Raw genomic sequence first — 18,441 nt, forward strand, 5'->3', positions numbered from 1 at the left:
ATAAGTCAATTTTTTAAATTTTATCATTATTACAAAAAATTAAACATAATTAAATATTAAATTATCTTATGAAAAAAATTTGTGAAAAATCATCTATATTATATTTTTATATTTCTAATTTTTATGAAATAAAAATATTTAAGCGTTTAAAGTAAAATTAAAAAAATCAATTAAAAACTTAATATTAAAATCTTCAATATTTATTTTGTTTACACTTGTATTACACTCAATATATTACATATAACTTTCGATTCCATCACTAACGGTAATGTTTAAAATATAAAAGGAAAATATACCATACGTGTTATTAATCGTTATGCAATAATTAAATGTATTTAAATGTATCTAATGTGAAACGCGTTGCGTTTAAAATTCGATAATATATATACCATGAAGATGAAAATTTTTATCTTAATGAATTTTATACCGTTGCATTAATTATCAAAATAAAAAAATTTAATTATTTATGTTTTAGGAAATATTGATTTGTTAAACTACAAACGAATTATAACAAATTTTTCTTATTAGAATTATAGAATTATAATTTAAATATTAAAAATCATATATTAATTAAAAGCTTTAATAGCAATTTTTACAAAAAATTATTTAAATAAACAGATGTTATATTTATAAAATATTGTTTGTAAATATATATATATATATATATTATATAACATATATAGAATGTTAATATATTCACGATATACTTTTAGAGAGTCAATTGTAGAAATTAAAACAAATACAGAAGTTATTATAAAAAAATCTCGATTAAAAATTTTTTTTATAAGTTTGCATTAGATGAAATATAATGAAAATAAAATCTTGTTTCATTCAAATTTAAATTAATTAATAAAATATAATTAATATATATAACTTAATATAAGTACTATCGATATTTTTATATTTTTTATTTTTGTGTTTTTTAAAATTGACTCTTCTCAAAGATATCTTATAAATATATTAATTTCTTGTATACATGGAATTAGTTTTCAAAAATTAAATTATTAAAATTTAACTTCGTTTATATTTGTAGATATTAATCTTTTAAATTTCTTTTAGATAAATTTATTATTAATATATTACTTTTATCATAAATTCAGTTAATTTAAAATTTATATTAAATATTACATCCATTAATCTTTCTTTAAAGGAAATGAAAAAAGGAAAAAAGTATAAAGAAAATTCTCTTAATATTATGTTTAACTATTTATGAGTATATAAAAAAGATATGTTACAGATTATATTAAAATTTAAATAATGATAGATTGCATCTTTAAGAATATATTTAATTAAATATAAAAATTTCTTATTCTAAATAAATTAAAAATAATTGTAAAAAAAATGAAATTTTAAAATTAAATATAAAATAAGTTTAATGTCTAATGATAATAACTTAATTCAATGTAAAAATTTTATATATTAAAAACAAAAATATATTTATTTAATATTATTTTAACATGAAAATATGTAATACAATAAATTTTCTTTTTAAATACGATAATAAAAATATTCGAATAGTATAAAAGAAATTTTTCAAAATTGATGAATAATTCATTGTAATGTTGATAATATATTGATGTAAAATGCTGCAACATAAAAAATTTTATATTTATAAAATTTTATTTAAATAATCAATTCTATTATTTATGTTTTAAATATCAGTATAATGTACGAACAATAATATTGTCATCTTTTATTCAGGACTCTAGCCAAAATTTCATCACAATAAATCTATATTAAAATACATACAATATTGCCCGTTTAAATGTTTGGAATCTTAAACTAAATTAACTTGTTTAATTTATATATATTTTGTTTAATTTATATATATAACTTACTTAGAAAAAAATTCATAAATATCAGAAAAATCATAAATAACGAAGAAATAATCAAGCAATGATAGAAATATATATAATAAGCATTAAAAAAAAAATTTAAACATTTATCCGGGTAATTATAATTATTTATTATTCATATTAAATAAGTAATCACCTTAACTTGAATAATTCCATCTCATAGCATTTTTTAGCGTTCTGAAAGAAAAAAATATAATTACTAATTGAATATAATGCTAAAAATTTATATATATAATATTTTATTTATTCAGTACACGTTGGGATTTTAAAGATTCCTCATTATGTTCAGACCCGAAAGAAAATCATCATTATATTTAAAATACTTTATATCATTTTTGTAAAATAAATTATATAAGAAAAAATACTTATATTTATAATATTAATTCAATTTAAAAATATATAATAAATATTTAAAGAAATATATATTACCTTTTATGTGGAAAATCCAAAATAAGATCTTGTATATATGAATGATAGAATTAGATATCAAATTTTTTGTTTTATATATTATTAAATATCACATACTAATTATAATATTGTGATATAACTATTATTAAAAACATATTCAAAATTTAATAAGTTATTAAGGCTTCAATGTAAAAATTATTTTATCTTAAATTATATAGTTTATAATTATAAAGATAGTTCACATATGCATCACTTTTTCTATAAAAATATTTTTCAAAAATAATTATAATCTTTAAAAAGATTATGATAATATGTTCTGTTTTATTAATTCTTAATTTTCAATTATAGATTTTCCACCTGCAAAAAATTTTTTTATTAATATTATATATAAATGTCAAGTAATAAAATAATTTTCAAATTAACATATTTCAAATAATATAAATAAAATAAAAGTTAAATTTTTTAAATAATTATTTGTTATAAAAATATTATAAAAAAATTTAATTTTGTTTAGTAAAAAAAAAAAAAAAATAGAAAAGAAATTAAAATAAACCTTATAATTTTAAAATTCCTTTGTACACATTCCTTTTCTCTATTTGTATCTTGAGTACATATGAAATGCTGAAATAAATGCAATAAATGATCTGTAAATAAAAATTCTACTATAAGAAAAAATGATTAATATTTTTATAATTTGTTTAAAATTTTAATAATTAATGAATTGAGATTAAAAAATTATTAGTCAAAAAAAGAAATAGTTAAAAAATAGATAATTAAACATATAATTTTTATGGAAATTTACCTTTTTATTTTTCAATGTGTTTTATTCGTTTCCTCAGCCAGCAGTTGCTATAAATATCTGTAAACATAAAACCAATATATATATATTTTATATAAAAAAATATATATAATATGTAAGCAATTTAATTTTCAATACAAGAAGTAATAAATTAACATGTTTAACATATAAATTATGAGTTAACATCTGCTAAATAAAATTGACAATAAAACTGTTATAAGGCATTCTTCCAAAATTTTATATTTAAAAAATATATTTCGTTGTTAAATATAAATATAAGATTTGTTATATTTTATGGAACACTTTCTACTCTTTCAATTAAATTTTTATGTGAGTGTAACATGCTATGTAATAAGTATATATATATATATATATAGTAAATGTGTAATATAAAGAAGCAACTGCTCAATGTTTCAGTTTGCATTTATTAGTTATTTTAAAAAAATATATATATTAAAAATATTATATGTGCAGTTTTTAAGGTGTAAAATATATATTCCCAAATGAATAAAATATTTTAAAATATTCAAACAAAATGTTGCACAATTATCATAAGTGATTATGTATGAAGTAGTTCATTTAAAAATATTAAATATTAAAATATTCAGGTTTTTTAAATAATATGTAAATTCCATTTTGCGTAATTATATATATCGCATAATGATCCAAATACATTTACCACCCAGAGAGCAGAATAGCCGATATATTTTAGTTTTGTTGTTCAAATAACAATTAATTATAGTTATATCAGCCTAGATTTCAATAATGAACCCAGACAACCTTTGCTAAAATTGGTATATAAGAATATTTTGGTTGTCATAGGTAAAAACATGATCTAGGCTGGTAAATTTGTATAAATTTATAGTATTAAATTTTTATTGAATCATGTAATAAAATGATTAATCCTGATATTTAATATAAAGACGATAATACATTGAATATATGATTGATAAAATAAACTAATAAATTCCTATTTATTTGTGAATTTTGAAGTTTCATAATTTAACAATTATAATTTCATTGGTAAAGATTACAAATGAAGATATTACGATTTATAAATTCAAATATATAAAATTCTTTATGACTGAAATTTAATTTATATTATTTTTAATATCAAATAAAAGAAAATATGAAAAAAATAATTAAATATATAATAAATAAATATAATATTTATATTTTAAATATTTTATTAGTAATTAAATTATTTAATTTTTTATAATCTTTACCATATACTCATATAATGTCCCACCCGAAGATTAAAATAGAATTACGCATAATAACAGTTTTACAAAATCTACTCACCTCATACCAGTAGATTCATTGACTAGTAGTTTCAAGTAAGTAAGCCTATCTTGTCATTGCAGTTTCTCCTCCGTTAAGAGATTCTTGATTAATCAGTTTATACTGTTATTTCATAATTGCAAACAATTGCATACACTCGTATAGTTGTTTTCTTCAATAAAGTAGATGGATAATTTAAATATAAAAAATGTGTATATATATATATATATATTCATAATTATACAATTGTCTAAAAAAATTTTCGAAAGAAAGATCATATTTAAACGATATTCAATTTTTATAATTAGTTTAGTGATATGTTTAAAAAAAGTCGCGATTCTTCCTTTTTAAAATTTTTTATGCATATACATTATTTATTTATATATGCATAAATTTTTTAATATAGAGAATTTAATAATAAAGAGAATTCATTGCATAAATATATTTCATCAAATCCTATTACAAGGATTTGAAAAATATAAAATTTATAAAAATTCAGATTTTTTTAATGATAAATATAATGTGTAATATTTATGCATTTTTTATAAATTAGTTATTATTATAAGCATCTACTTTGAGAAAAAAAGTAAATTAATTTAAAAACGATTTTTTAATGACAATTCATATTTAATTCACAAAAGATAAAAATTATATCAGATATATTAATTATAAAATTGAGAATAAATAAATAAAATATTTTGAAGTTTGAAAAATGTCAATAATTTATAAAAAATTTTATAAAATGTATTTTTTGATATGTCCGTAGGTACATACAACACATAATGAATAATTTGATTAAATTTTTCAAAGAAAAAAATTATATTAAATATAAGAAATATAATAGGAATTAATAAAATAATAAATATAATAATATAAAATAAGAAATTATTAAAAGAGATATTTTTATGATAAAAATTTATATGAAATTCATATTATATAACAAATTATACATGCATGATTGTCTATTATGATGTTTCCTGAAAAAAATATATGATAATATTTTTTGATAGTAAAAAAAAAAACTTTTTTTTTATAACATTTGTACATTAAATTAAAAATTAAATTTTTTAATTATCTTTTGTTATACTTAACTATTTACAATTGTAGAAAATTTCAATATTAAAATTTAAATTTATTTCCATATTTCAAATTTTTTCATATAAAAAAATATATGAAATTTTTAAATATATGAATTTATTTTACAAAAAAAAAAAATTATTTTTAAAATTGAAAAAAATTATTTACTATAGTAAATATTCACTTTAATAAGAGTAACCAAAATAGAAAATACCGTCATTTCCTATTTTAATTTTTAATCTTTTAAAAAATTCATATTCAAATTTTTTTTGTTTTAGTGAATATAGACCCATGATAAATATCATTGGGATTTTATTTAATATAAATATGCGTTTGAAATCTTAAAATTTCTTTAGATATATTATTATGAAAAGAATATAAATTCATCATATAAATATTAGATTATCATATAAGTTTATTTATTTAATTTTTTCGATATATCAATTCATGATTTCCTATAAATTTTAAAACCCAGAGCATAATTTTTCTTTAATTTTTAAAAACAAAGTAAAATATAAAATATGAATAAAATTGATTATATAATATATAATCATAATCTTATTAAAAATTGCAGAAATAAATTTATATGAAACATTAATTTCCTATAATAGAGATTCAAATTTTATAATCATACATTATTAGATATAAATTAATCCTTATCAGATAATTATTTTACATGATTTATAGTTAAATTGGATATATATTATTATATATATTATTTATTGTAAAAATATCAGATGTGACATACATCTGATAAGGATTAATATTAAAAGCAATAAAGATATAGCGAATTTTCGCATTATCTTTCAAATGTCACGTGAAATTCGCGAAATGTCTACAATTAAAAAGATTAATTATAAATAAAAAATTATTCCTACGTATAGATATATGTAGACCTTTATTCATAAAATTATTTTTTGTCAAATAAATTCCTTCACAAATTTGAATAGCACAATTGCAGATTACTTTGTTGATATATGCTTAGTCTAACATAATTACTGTTATAAAGCTTTAAGTAATGCAAACATTGCATTTACTTTCTTTCATGGTGACATTTACACCATCATTAACTAAAAATATGAATATGTATGAATATGGATAATGCACTAGATAAAACTATCTTTGATACTGACGTACACACGCGTTTATGCAATTTTATTTCTTATTAGAAAGATAAATTAACAAGTGACTGAGATATTGGTTTCAGTCAATGTTAAACGCTTCACTTATAAACTAATTTTTTTGTTTTTGTAAAGTACAAAACTAAAAATACTATCAGAGTATATACTTTCACCTCGGGAGGACTACTAAATCAAGAAAATAAACTATGAATAATATAATATGGTATAGTAATACAATAGTACCAAAAATTAATATACTACATTATTTTTAATATTTACATACTATTTCACGAAATAAAACTTCCACGAAATTATTTTATTTGAACTGCTAATTGACAATGAATATATTTTCGTCTATATGACGATATATAGGATATGAAATTTTATGAAATGATACTGTAAACTTGAAGTTCAGTTGTTTTCATTATATACATCCCTTCTTTTTAGAGTTTTTTAAAGAACAATTTCTAATAAATTAAAGACATATCAATTCAATGTTTTCTTATACTTAAAGAATGATATAATTGTGTTAGTTAACGTTTTAACAGTATCTTGATATTTATGCCTTAAAGAATTTTTGTCAAAAAGTATACAGAATTTGTCAATATATGAAATAGATTAGTACTATTAAATTAAATCCTTTTTATGAAAAGTCCCTTGTATTTAATATACATTCACAAAATTATATTTGTTAGATGTTTTTATAACTTAAAAACTGTTTAAAACACAGCAATCTCTTATCAGCAAAATGATTTCCGATGTTATGAAGTCAGATCCAATAAGGAAGATATAAAATCACTCTTTTTTAAACACTATATATCCCTTTTCATGTCTGCCTATTCATTCTCGTTAATATATTCTCCTATGATATAAAATGTGAAAGATGATCAATAGCGAAACTTGTCGGAAAAAATGACTGAAGAATGCAACTGCGAACTATCGGAAAAATATTTTTTCTCAATTATTAAAAAAAAGTTATTTTTAATACTGTATTTTTAATAGCGTCTTCTTTTATTAGGGTAATCGTCCTGACGATTTCGATCACTTCCACCTTGCCAACGTCCACTACTACCACTACCTCCACGACCACCACCCATATTACCCATATCAACCCTCATATCCATCAAATCCATTATTTGACCACGATCATCATTATAACCACCACGATCCATACTATTATAAGCATCCATGAAAGATTTCGGATCCTAATCATCATTATAGATAAGTTGAATTTAATTATTACGTAAAATAAAAACAAAGCGATATTTGACGTCAAAATCGAAAGTTATGCACCGATAATATAATTGAAGCGAATGCCAACAATTTTCATTTATACGATGAATAACGGTGTTTTGTAGTAGATTTTGGATGTACCATAAATACATTTCACGGTTCAGGGCGACCATCCATGTTTGACAGCAGCACAGGTCATCGTCAATTTTCGTCAAATCACATAGAAAAGAAAGGGGAAAACACAATGTTAGATGTTGTTTGCTCGTACAACATTAATAGAATGGAATGCGTGATTAATACACGCACTAAAATAAATGACATATACGGATAATATTATACTGCTTTCAGAATACCGTTTTCTTGACATCGATTACCCTTATTAAACCAAGCAAATGCCCAACATACAATCATATCACATGATGATATATCAATGATATAGTACATTTAGATTTAGTATATTTAAAAGATTAAATATCACCTACAGTTTTATATGTAATTTTTTCCATATGGAAGTTAATATATATTTTCATAAATGATATTTTGAGATATAAGAGTCATAAAATTATAAGCTTAGTATTAATCTTAAGAATTAAAACAGAAGTAAAAAATATTAATAGATTCCTATTAAAGTAATTTAGAAATTGAATCCATCATAAAAAAATATACCATCATTATTCAACATTCATAATTTTTAAAATTTTTAAAATTTCATCATTTATATATGAAATATGATACATAATATAGTAGATATCAAATGCCAGAGTGCTTATTGTTAAACATACAAATTTTTATATGTTTAAAACATTAAGCATCACAGAACTAGAACCTTATCTTCTAATTATATATTTTCATAATTTAAATGCCTAACACATTTAACATTATGTTTAAAAATATAACCATTTTATTATATGAATAGTATTTTGGAATATAATATTACAAAAATTGAATTTAAATATTAAAACTTTATAATTCTGAAGTTTAAATATTGAAACAAGTGACAAAGAGATGTGATCAAGATCTCTTAGCAAACTTTATACAATATTTATACCACAGAATTCATGTGAAATATTTTAAAATGAGCATTGTAATATATATAGAAAAATTCATAGATTTAAAATCCCATATTTTCGTAAATTATATATCATAAAGATTATTTTAAATTGTTATTTATTGTTATTTATAAAGAATTATAATATATAAATATCAAAATTGTTGTACTCAGAAACTATATTTAAATCATAATTCAATTTTAAATAAGTTACATATACATCAAATAAAAATAATTTCTGAATACAAGTGATTATGTTCTATTAATGTTCAATATATATTAGTAGTTGGGCATTTGTTGGTTAATAAATATCAAATTATTACTATGGAACTATATTATTCTACAAACAAATTTTCATATATATTAAATGAAGAAATATTAAATTTAATTCTAATATTAAAATTTTATATAAAAATAGTTCCATAGTACATAAGATATAATTCTTAATACAGCTAGAGAAAATAGAAGACAGAGCCTCCTGTCTGCAAGCATATGGAGAGACCAATGTGGCACAAAATATATTAATTCAGTTTTTAGTCTTAATTTTATTAATGTGTCTAAAGAATATTTCTATAGTATATGAGTAAAAATTTTAAAATCTTATTTAAAAATCATATTTACATATAAATTATTCATATTTTAAAAATTTCAAAAATGAAGTCATAACATAATAATATATCATTAATAAAATTAGAAAAAAAATTCATTTCTTCAGACACTTATAGAAATATTATTGTTGATATCCTATAGATAAAATTGAGTGTGTGAAATTAGTCATATATAGTATCTAGATAAAAATAAATGATGCTTAAATGTACTGAAATTTTAGTACATTTAAAATATGAAGAATTTAATTATAGATAGAAGAATTCATCCAATAAAACCTTAACCTGCCTATTTGTGAAACATATTTTATATTGTTTAGAATGAATGAAAATTACTACCTAAGACCAAATTTTAAATATGCATCGCCTATAAGTATTTATCATAATAATGCCATATTAAATAATATTAAATATTATGATGAATTTCTTTCAACAGAAATGACTTATTATATCTTAAATTATTGTTAATAACCTTATATAAAATTTACATAATATTATTATATAATCCAATCAATTTGAAAAGTACAAATAATCTAACATTTCAGTGATTGTTTCTAATAGATAATAGAAAAGCATGCCACTAATATAATTATACTTGAATGAAGAAAATGAAGAAATTCAAGAATAGATTTATAATATGTTATATAGATTTATAATGTCAATATAAAAGATTCAAAATATAAGATATAATATCAATATATTTTTCCTTTTAGATCATAAAATAATATTTTTAATTTCATAAAGACAGAAGCAAATTATTAAAAATTTTGCACCTGTCCATGCTATAAAAATAGTTCCCTTTATAACCAAATAGAAAGGTTGAATGCCCATTGACACCTCCACATGTTAGCCAATTATTCAAAATTATTAATGACATATAAATATTTATTAAACTAATTATAATAAAATTGGCATTGTTGCAGACATTAGAACCCTAATTAATAATATTTTGGAAAGCATGCTTCATGGAAATATTCGTGAAATTCTTTTCACTTTTTTTTTTCAGAATATATCTTCACTAATAATACTGACTCTTTTATCATGCAAAAATGCAGTTCAACTTTTCTAACGAAAAATTCCCGTATATAAATATAATTTGTTTCATAATATCATTAAATAGAAATACACATAAATAAAAAATCAAATAAACAGTTTAAGGAAAAATAAATAATTATTTTTCTAAAAAAAATATATATATATAAAATAATAATTCAATGGGATACATTACCACTGGCATGCTGCTTCCACCTGCAATAAAATAAAATTTACAATTAAAAATTATTTTAAATAATTAATTTATGAATTAAAATTTTGTGTAAAATATAAATGGAAAAGAAGTTTAATCGAAATTATGCACCATATAACATTAAACAAGTAAATTACTCATTTTTACTCATTTTACTAACTTTTTTTTAGTTTTACTTAATATTTGAGTTTTCTAATAGTGATACTTTTTATAAACTTTGATTCCTAATAAAACAAAATCAATGTAACTATTTATTTATATCTGCATATAGTGTAGTTGAATTAAAATGTTATTAATCATATTGAAAAATATGTTAAAATCTGCAAAAAATAAATTTTCATACAAGAATTAAAAAAATTTCATATAAAAACACGATATTTAATATTTATTTAATGAAATATTTAAAACTCACCATCAGGTTGACCATATCCGTCGCGATCACTATTACTAACAGAATCATAATTCTTCCCTCCCATGCCTCCTCCACCTCCTCTTCTCATTGCTTGCTCCTTAAATATAAAGGGAACATAACCCTAAGCATTAGTAAAAAGCATGAATGAATTGACCAATTAAAAATCATAAATGTTGTGAATGTATTATATCCTCCATTATTATTCTATAATGATAATGAGTATTTGTAATATAAATGATAAAAAAAATTTCATTTTAACCAAACAAAAAATAAAAATTTATCACAGAATTTTATTTTTTACCTATGTATTTTTTAAATAATTCTAATACTTAGTTCCTTGTATTGTAATATGGTAATGTTAAAATTTTAATTATTATAAAAATTTTTTTAATTTGAAAATTTATTTTTGTTAAAATTATTAATTACCTGCATAAATAAATTATTTTCCTGTTGACGCCTGTGTAGTTCCTCATCTTGTCTCCTTATACGCATTGCCATTTCTTCTTGCTGTCGTCTTCTTAATTCTTCTTCACGTGTCCTTTGTTCTTCAGCCTGTCTTTCTTTCATTTCCCATTCTCTCTTCTGTCTTTCACGGTCAGCTTCGCGCATGCGCAATTCTATAATTAAACAAAGTGAATTTATGAAAAACATCACTTTTGAATTTGATGTGAATATTGAAGTAATATTTTTATATAAATTTTAAATACTAACGTTCTCGTAACAATTCAGTTTCATGCTCATAACGTGCAAATTCCATTTGAGCTTCCAATTTTTCTTCTTCCATTGCCATTTCTCGTTTCAGTGCCTCTTCTTTTTGTTTATACAATTCATGGAGTTGTTTCCATCTTGTTCCATATTCATGTTCAAAGCTTCCTATTTGTGCAAATCTTGGTCCAATATCTCGAGCTTTAAAGAATTCTGGATTTTTTCGTGGTAAATTTTTATCTGGATAACCATCAATATCATCTTGTTGTTCAAATGGTTCAACAACCACTGGTCGTAAAGAGCTATAATAAAAATTTTATAATATTTTATATTTTTCAAAGAATTGTTTTAATAAAATTATTTCAAATTAAAATTTTGTATTCCATTTGTCAGCACACAATACATATATCTATTGTATCATGCTTCCTATAGGAAATTTTTCTTTTCCCCAGTATAACAAATATTTAGGCACTTGTTGATAATTAAATATTTCAAACAAGCGTGGCGCTGGGAAGAGAAAAAAAACAATTCTTTTTCTTTTACAAAAACTTACGCAGTTAAGAAATAGCATCCTTCTGTACATTTTCGTAGAGCGAGTTGGGCTGATGGTTTTCTGCAAAATTCTACGATTCCTTCCCCAGTAGATTTTCCTCTGTCATCCACTATAACTATCGCACGTTCGATTTCACCAAAAACACTGAATGCTCTTTCGAGTAATTCATTTGAAATCCAAGGTGTAAGATTTTTAACTTTAATTGTTGAAGAATGAGGAGCAAAACGTACTTTGAGTGCACGACCTTTACGCATTGTACCATCTAATTCATGTTTTGCTTTCTCAGCATTTACTCTATAATCCTATAAAAAATAAACAATTAAATTAATTTAAAATAAATTTAAATTATTTACATAAATTTATGCAAAAAATGTTATCATAATATAAAATTGCAGCCATAAATTATCATTATTTTCCATCAAACGGTAATTATTTTAATCATTTTATTTATATATGAAAATTACATAGAAAAAAAATATATTAAATTTACCATTCTAAGAAATGCAAAGTTTTTCTCTTTATTAACAAAAAGTTCAGATATTTCACCATATTGTTGAAACATCTGTTGGATTTCTTCTTCTGTAACATCATTTGTTAAATTTCCAATATATAAACGATTACGACCACTGAATTTTTTTTCTGTGGTTTCTTGAGATGGTAATTCATGTGTAGGACCACTAATGGCCATAATACGTTCCATTAAACGATCCTAATTATAAAAATTGAAAAAATTATAATTGTAATTTATAATATACAAAATACTTTATATCAATATATATAATTATTTATTTTCTATTTACATCTTGTGAACGATTTCCCATATTTCTATCAGTCCCTCCACGGCCACCTCTACCACCACGCATTCCACCACCACGTCCCATACCCATTCCTCCACCCATTCCTTCATTCATTGTATTGTCCATACCTCCATCCATAGAATCACTCATTTTCATCTATAATGTTTAAAATAACTTTTATAATTCAAAACATAAATTTAAACATGTAATTAAAATTTATTAAAATACAAAAAAAATATGGAATTTTAGATAAAATTTTAAAAATAATTTTAACTATTAACATTATCAAATAACAAATATTAATAATTTTTTTTAAGAGTATACCATCTTATTTGCAATGATTTGTTTATTTTTTATAAATAAAGATAAATAATGACAATTTTCACTATTTTTACATTATATATAAGATTAAATTTTAAATTTTACGAGAAAACTTGATGTTATTATCAAAAAGAGTATTATTTTTTAAATTTTATATTGATATTGGAAAAAATATTTATATAAATATATATATATAAATTTTTTTTAACCACGTGTGAAGTTAGAATACTTATTCGCCATCTTATATTTTATATACGCCATTTTGTAACTACCCTGACGAAAAATCGATATGTTAATTGTTTCTCATATATAGAAATTCTAATAAAAAAATAATATTTATTAAATACATTTTATTTGTTTGTAGTTGTAAAATTATTAATATACATCTTATGTTAGATTTATCAAATATGAAAATTGCAGAATTTTGTTATTAAAAATTTTTTTATTATACTTAATTTATTTCAATGTATTATATAAGTTATAAGAATTCTTAATATAATTGTTTAAATAAAATTGAAAGAATTAATTTGAAACTTTAATTAAATTAAACATCAAAGAAACGTATCTTTAATTTACATTTGATAATAAAAAATGCAAAAAAAAAAAATATTGAAAAATATAATACAAACAAAAATTATAATAATATTTAAAAAATTAAAATTAAAATTAAAATTAAAATAAAAAGTTAAAACCGGTAAAAGTATTACGCATTATTTTATAGCAAATATGGCGGTAGAAACGAAGAATATAATTTATACTGGAAATTTATATAAAAAAAAATATGAAATTCTTACCGGTCCATCATTATTTCTATTTCCACTACCCATTCCGCCACCGCGTCCACCAGAAAAACGTGTTCCTCCTTTTCGTCCACGCGGTCCACGATTACCGCCACCACCACCGCCGGGTGGATTTCGTTCTCGTGGATTTTCATTACTATTTTCTGCAGATGTATTCTGCGATTCTTGTTTTACATTTGGTGATTCGGCTCCTGCCATCGTTCGCTCAAGTTAAATATATGCTCGTTTGAAGAAAAAACGAACTTTTTCGCGAACGAACCCGATTCACTCCTTCGCAAACTGAAGCGTTCACTATGGCGTCCGACAACGAAGAGAACGAAGCAGCGAAGTTGGAGATCTACTAGAGGAATTACCCCCACTATGTAACATTATTTCCGGTACATTATAGGTACATCTTTCTAAAGGAATGATTGGTTAGTTTTATTAACTATGAACACATATGATTGGTTAGTTTATAAATGTAATGTTGCCATATTTATCAAACAAGATTAACCGGAAATAATATTTTAACTTTAGATTTTATAATTATTGATAATGCTTAATATTTTGTAAAATTTAATTTTACTTATTAGTAAAGAGAATTTTATAATTTATATAACTATAAACATAATATTAGTCTCTATTTTTATTTAAAACAGAATTATTAACAATAATTATAAGATCTATAATTTACAAATAATTTGATATATCTTTTAAAAATATTTTCATCAAACTATGTTACTGAAAATAAATAAATAAATAAATATATATATATATATATATATATATATATAAAATACAATAAAAAACTTAATTTGATAAATTGTTCTTAAAATTATTTAGACAATTATATTTATATAACTATACATATATATATACAAAATTATATATTTATATATATATATATACAAAAAGTTATTTTCATGAAAATATACAATAAATATAATGAATATTTTATAGAAAATCATAAAGCAATCTTAATATTTTCATCCAATAAAATGAAATCATAACAATTATGTGATTTGTTTGTTGATTTTCGATCATTTATATCGGTAAATATATTGTAATTTAAAATATATATATATCAATATAATATAATTAATCAAAAAATATAAATTAATAAAATATAATATATTGAAAATCTTGTTAATATTTATATGCATTAAAGATGGTACTTCATTCGTAAATAATTTTGTTATCTTTATAGAATTTATTTTTAAAGTTGTAAGAAAATATCTCACTAGAAAGAATAGGAAAAATATTATAATATATAATATAATAATGCAAAAAATGAAAGTGGGGGAACAAATGACGGATGTTTCATTATATAATATAACGTTTGTCATGATTCTTAGTTCCTATTTTGTTCCACTATTATTCTCTCCCACTCTTCCCATAGTGAGATCTTTTGCAACAACTTTGTATAAACATGTATATGAAATTGTGAATGTAGACCAACGAAATTGCTGGTAGTTCGAGATATCGGTTATATCGATATAGTCGTGACAATTGCAGCATATTGCGTCTGTGAGTAATCACAAGAAATTTTTGCGAAAAGATATTGCTCTGGAGTTTTAAATAAATTTTGATAGATATGTGAATATCTTTCAAATACTTAAGACTTAGTTAGTTCAAAATCGTGTGTAATTTTTGTTGATTAATATACAAATGTCATGCTGTTTTTATTAATCATATCTTATATTTCAGATAAAATAGCGTACAAAAATGATGCTCGCTAGAGTATGTCGAAGCAGTATTTCACCAAATTTAGTTAATTTACTGAAAACTCCAATTAATTCGAAACCTTTTATTCCGAGAATTCAATCTACAAGATTATTTGCTAACGATGGACGAAGCACATTTGCAAGATCTACTCGTAAATCAACTTCTCTTTCAGAACAAGCAATGGCACCTGCGGGAGAAACAGGTAAGATATTAATTAATAAAAAAATTTTAAATGAAAACAATATAAATTATACATGTAATATATAATATAATACAATTACAATCATATATATATTATAGAAATTATAAATTCCTTCAAATAAACTGTTGCAAGTTGTTTATTACTACAAAATTTTAAAAATTAAAACTTTAAAAAATAACAATGAAATTCATTTTTTAAATGTTTTTTAAGCTTTACTAAAATTTATTATATGGTAAATTATAGTATTTTTATGAATGTTTGTATATATATATATAATAATTATATTAAATATTAATATTTATAATTATATTAAGTATTAATAAAATTAATTAAATTTACTAATAAAAATATTTTTATATGCATAGCATTTACTATTGGAAAAGGAGTTGTTGCTGGTGGTGCTGTAATAGGATTAGGTTCCTTATGTTATTATGGTTTGGGTTTGTCGCCATCCATGGGAGCTATAGATTATGCAAAGTATTTTTTTTTAACTACCATTACAATTAAAAAAAATATTAAATATTATCAATGAGATAAATACAAATTATAATAAAATATTTATGTAATTTTTTACAGATTATGGCCTCAATATGTAAAGGATAGAATTAAGACTACATATATGTACCTTGGTGCATCTATAATAACTAGTGCTGCAACTGCAGCAATGTGTATACGTTCACCAACTGTTATGAGTTTAATAATGCGTCAAGGATGGCTTGCCATGTTTGTATCTTTAGCATCTGTTTGGGGTAGTGGAATATTGCTACAGTCTATTCCATATAAAGAAGGTTTTGGTGCAAAACAAATAGCATGGTTAATTCATACTGGCACTATTGGTGCATTTCTTGCACCTCTCTACTTATTTGGAGGACCATTGGTACTTAGAGCTGCATGGTATACTGCTGGTGTAGTTGGTGGTTTATCAGTAGTAGCAATTTGTGCACCAAATGAAAAGTTTTTGAATATGGGAGGTCCATTAGCAATTGGTTTGGGACTTGTATTTGCAAGTAGTGTTGGTACAATATTTTTGCCACCTACAACAGCTCTTGGATCTGGCTTATATTCAATATCCTTATATGGTGGTTTGGTGCTATTTTCAATGCTTCTTTTGTATGATACTCAAAAAATTATTAAACAAGCAGAAAATTACCCAGCTTATAATCAACTTGCAAGGCCATATGATCCAGTTAATAAGTAAGTAATTTAAATAATTATGAAAAATTTTAAAATATATGCAAATTTATATATATTTGTATTTTTTATTTCAGTGCAATTTCAGTTTATATGGATGTAGTAAATATTTTTCTAAGAATTCTTACAATATTAGTGAATGGAGGAAACAGAAGAAAAAATTAAAAGTACTTTCCAATAGGCTAATTCAGAAATTATGGATTTCCATTTTCGTATGATGTTTGGAAAATGTCGTGATTTAGTATTTAAAATTATTTTGCAATAAATAAGTTTTACAAATATAATCTACTTTATGTTATATCTTAAGATGATATGTAAATTATTAGCTTACTTAAAATAAAATATAAAATATAAAAAATAAGTTTTTTTTAAGCAAAGAGGAGAAATTTATATTTCAATTATTAGCGATAAAATTAAATGCAGTTTATTGTCATTTCTCAAGCATATTGTTTGAGAGCAAAGTAAGATACAACTATTAAGTGTATAATTATAGATATTTTATAAATTTAAGCTATTTACTTAATTTTAAATTAAGATACAGTGAAAGGATTTATGAATGTGATACAATTGTGCATAATATCAAGGAATTATATTAATGCAAGTGAAATAGATTTAATGTCATTTTCAACATGTTTAAAATCTATTGTAATGATTGCACATTAGTTTTATCAAAGAAATATTTATAAATTTCATTTAATTTTTTAAAATTGGAAATTATGCGAAATATAATAATTATTTTCAATAGATAGTAATAATTGCTATCACATTGCAGATAATTACATTCGTTTATATATTTATTTGTGTTTACTCATACATGATCACTAGAAAGGTTTTATTTTTTCAAATTAAAATTATTTTTTTCTAAGAAAATAAACTTTTTATTTTAATAAGAAATTCATTAATAGGCAGTAGAAGAATAGATAAATGCAAATAAATAATGTAGAAGTTAATATTTCTTGAAATATATCTTCATTAATTAATGATAATATTTAAATTGAAAATATATCAATCATTATAATTAAAAAGATTAAAAGAATACACAAAAAATTCATTATTTTTTATGAACGCATGTTAAAAGAGCA

The 18,441-nt window shown here is 21.4% G+C and overlaps 2 protein-coding genes across 10 annotated transcripts; one reads left to right on the forward strand and one right to left on the reverse strand.

The window, feature by feature from the left end:
• Nucleotides 1-2,588: 2,588 nt before the first annotated feature.
• LOC726178 (hrp65 protein) lies at nucleotides 2,589-14,598 on the reverse strand. Of its 6 annotated transcripts, none has more exons than XR_001706415.2 (11): nucleotides 14,257-14,598; nucleotides 13,145-13,297; nucleotides 12,835-13,053; nucleotides 12,345-12,646; nucleotides 11,798-12,093; nucleotides 11,513-11,703; nucleotides 11,087-11,207; nucleotides 10,657-10,676; nucleotides 3,067-3,123; nucleotides 2,818-2,908; nucleotides 2,589-2,621 (listed from the first exon to the last, which is right to left on the reverse strand). XR_001706415.2 is itself a non-coding variant. In XM_016917786.2 (9 exons), exons 1-9 carry the CDS (start codon nucleotides 14,458-14,460, stop codon nucleotides 7,538-7,540), a joined length of 1,716 nt encoding a protein of 571 aa, XP_016773275.1. In that variant the 5' UTR covers nucleotides 14,461-14,598; the 3' UTR covers nucleotides 6,301-7,537. The 6 variants fall into 6 exon arrangements, 2 of the variants coding, with proteins under 2 accessions (XP_016773275.1, XP_016773276.1); XR_001706417.2 differs by having other exon boundaries at nucleotides 2,593-2,621; nucleotides 2,818-2,885; nucleotides 11,087-11,183; XR_003304558.1 differs by having other exon boundaries at nucleotides 2,593-2,621; nucleotides 11,087-11,183.
• Nucleotides 14,599-15,543: 945 nt separating this feature from the next.
• Nucleotides 15,544-17,734, forward strand: LOC409189 (growth hormone-inducible transmembrane protein). Of its 4 annotated transcripts, none has more exons than XM_623238.6 (5): nucleotides 15,544-15,880; nucleotides 15,949-16,168; nucleotides 16,534-16,645; nucleotides 16,745-17,362; nucleotides 17,437-17,734. In XM_623238.6, exons 2-5 carry the CDS (start codon nucleotides 15,967-15,969, stop codon nucleotides 17,522-17,524), a joined length of 1,020 nt encoding a protein of 339 aa, XP_623241.1. In that variant the 5' UTR covers nucleotides 15,544-15,880; nucleotides 15,949-15,966; the 3' UTR covers nucleotides 17,525-17,734. The 4 variants fall into 4 exon arrangements, with proteins under 4 accessions (XP_623241.1, XP_006571560.1, XP_006571561.1 ...); XM_006571497.3 differs by having other exon boundaries at nucleotides 15,569-15,768; XM_006571498.3 differs by having other exon boundaries at nucleotides 15,592-15,866.
• The last annotated feature ends 707 nt before the right edge of the window (nucleotides 17,735-18,441 follow it).

The sequence above is a fragment of the Apis mellifera genome, linkage group LG1, assembly GCF_003254395.2.
Source record: "Apis mellifera strain DH4 linkage group LG1, Amel_HAv3.1, whole genome shotgun sequence".
NCBI classification, from domain to species: domain Eukaryota; kingdom Metazoa; phylum Arthropoda; class Insecta; order Hymenoptera; family Apidae; genus Apis; species Apis mellifera.

Bases quoted from the DNA above. Each gene is read 5' to 3' on its own strand.
- LOC726178 (XM_016917786.2), bottom strand. From the start codon at position 14,460: ATGGCAGGAGCCGAATCACCAAATGTAAAACAAGAATCGCAGAATACA. The intron at 12,094-12,344 runs GTAAGTTTTTGT...TTTTTATTATAG, and splicing joins GGATGCTATTTCTTAACTGC to CTCTTTACGACCAGTGGTTG. The intron at 11,208-11,512 runs GTAATTAATAAT...ACTAATGCTTAG, and splicing joins AAAATAATTTATTTATGCAG to GGTTATGTTCCCTTTATATT.
- LOC409189 (XM_623238.6), top strand. From the start codon at position 15,967: ATGATGCTCGCTAGAGTATGTCGAAGCAGTATTTCACCAAATTTAGTT. The intron at 16,646-16,744 runs GTATTTTTTTTT...AATTTTTTACAG, and splicing joins GGAGCTATAGATTATGCAAA to ATTATGGCCTCAATATGTAA. The intron at 17,363-17,436 runs GTAAGTAATTTA...TTTTTATTTCAG, and splicing joins CCATATGATCCAGTTAATAA to TGCAATTTCAGTTTATATGG.